Consider the following 1,050-nt stretch of genomic DNA (forward strand, 5'->3'; position numbering starts at 1 on the left):
GAAGAGTCAAGCAAGGTCTTTCTGGGGCGCAATCGCCGCACCGGCCGCCTATGCGTTGTCGCCGGCGAAGACATTCGAGCCGGCGAGGTGCTCGGCCAGTACCTGGGGTTGATGGAGCACGTTAGTGTGTCGTGAGCGGACCGACCCCGCAACGTAGGCTACCGTCTCGTGATGAAGCAACGTCCCGAAAAGCCGTCGTATCCGGTTTGCGTGGCCATCAACGCCGAAGACTTGGGTGGTCTCATGCGGTTCCTGAATCACTCATGCCGGCCAGTGACGGAGTTCGTGAGTGACAGGTGAGAGTGAGGCTCCACGTGTACTTGTGCCGCATGCTGCTGACAGTGGTGGTTTTAGAATGCTGAAAAGGAGTGAAGACCAGAAAAATCTATAATAAGGTTGCAACATTGCATTGCTATTAAAAATTCACGGTTTCTCATTAATGGAGTCTGTACGAAGCATGTCATACCTGTATTAACACACTACTCGTCTGTAGTATACGCTCTGTGTTCTGTACACCGTCATTTGTTTCTGTAGTTACGTGCCATGCTCTGTATTTTTGGAGCATCTTGTGTAAAATCCACACCTTTATCTGTAGTTCGTGCTCTCTCTCTCCAAAATCATGTGGTGTTTTTGCCAGAAACTACTCAGCGATACAGAAGCATAATCACACGAATAGAGGTGTATAGATTGTTGTGGACAGTATATTGTTAGCATCAACAAGTCGACATAGCCACTGGGCAGCAAAAGCGCCGTTATTTGCCTCATCAAACTTGTTGCCTTGCCCCCCCCCCCCCTGCTCCTTCCATAGTATCTGTTACGGGGCATCTTCAGCACGTAGAGTAGAAGGACTTGTCGAAGAGTTGGTGAAAGAGAAAGTGAACATTACTGAGCAGTTAGAAGATAACTAAGCTATATTGCTGCCTAAAACACAGTACAGGTTCCTACCGTTTCAGAAAGGCAATTTGCCCTTATTATAATGCATATTACTTAAGTATGCTTTAGGTGAGTTAGAGACGAGACTAGCTTCACAGTCTCAAACCATAGGATAAT

The 1,050-nt window shown here is 47.4% G+C and overlaps 1 protein-coding gene across 1 annotated transcript; it reads left to right on the plus strand.

Annotated features, from left to right (window-relative positions):
* Nucleotides 1-171: 171 nt before the first annotated feature.
* Nucleotides 172-391, plus strand: PPTG_23872 (hypothetical protein; the record flags this gene model as incomplete). The annotated part of the gene is made up of 2 exons (XM_008913667.1): nt 172-296; nt 355-391. 2 exons carry the CDS (start codon nt 172-174, stop codon nt 389-391), a joined length of 162 nt encoding a protein of 53 aa, XP_008911915.1.
* Between the last annotated feature and the right edge of the window lie 659 nt (nt 392-1,050).

This window comes from Phytophthora parasitica, assembly GCF_000247585.1.
Source record: "Phytophthora parasitica INRA-310 unplaced genomic scaffold supercont2.55, whole genome shotgun sequence".
Lineage (NCBI taxonomy): Eukaryota > Oomycota > Peronosporomycetes > Peronosporales > Peronosporaceae > Phytophthora > Phytophthora nicotianae.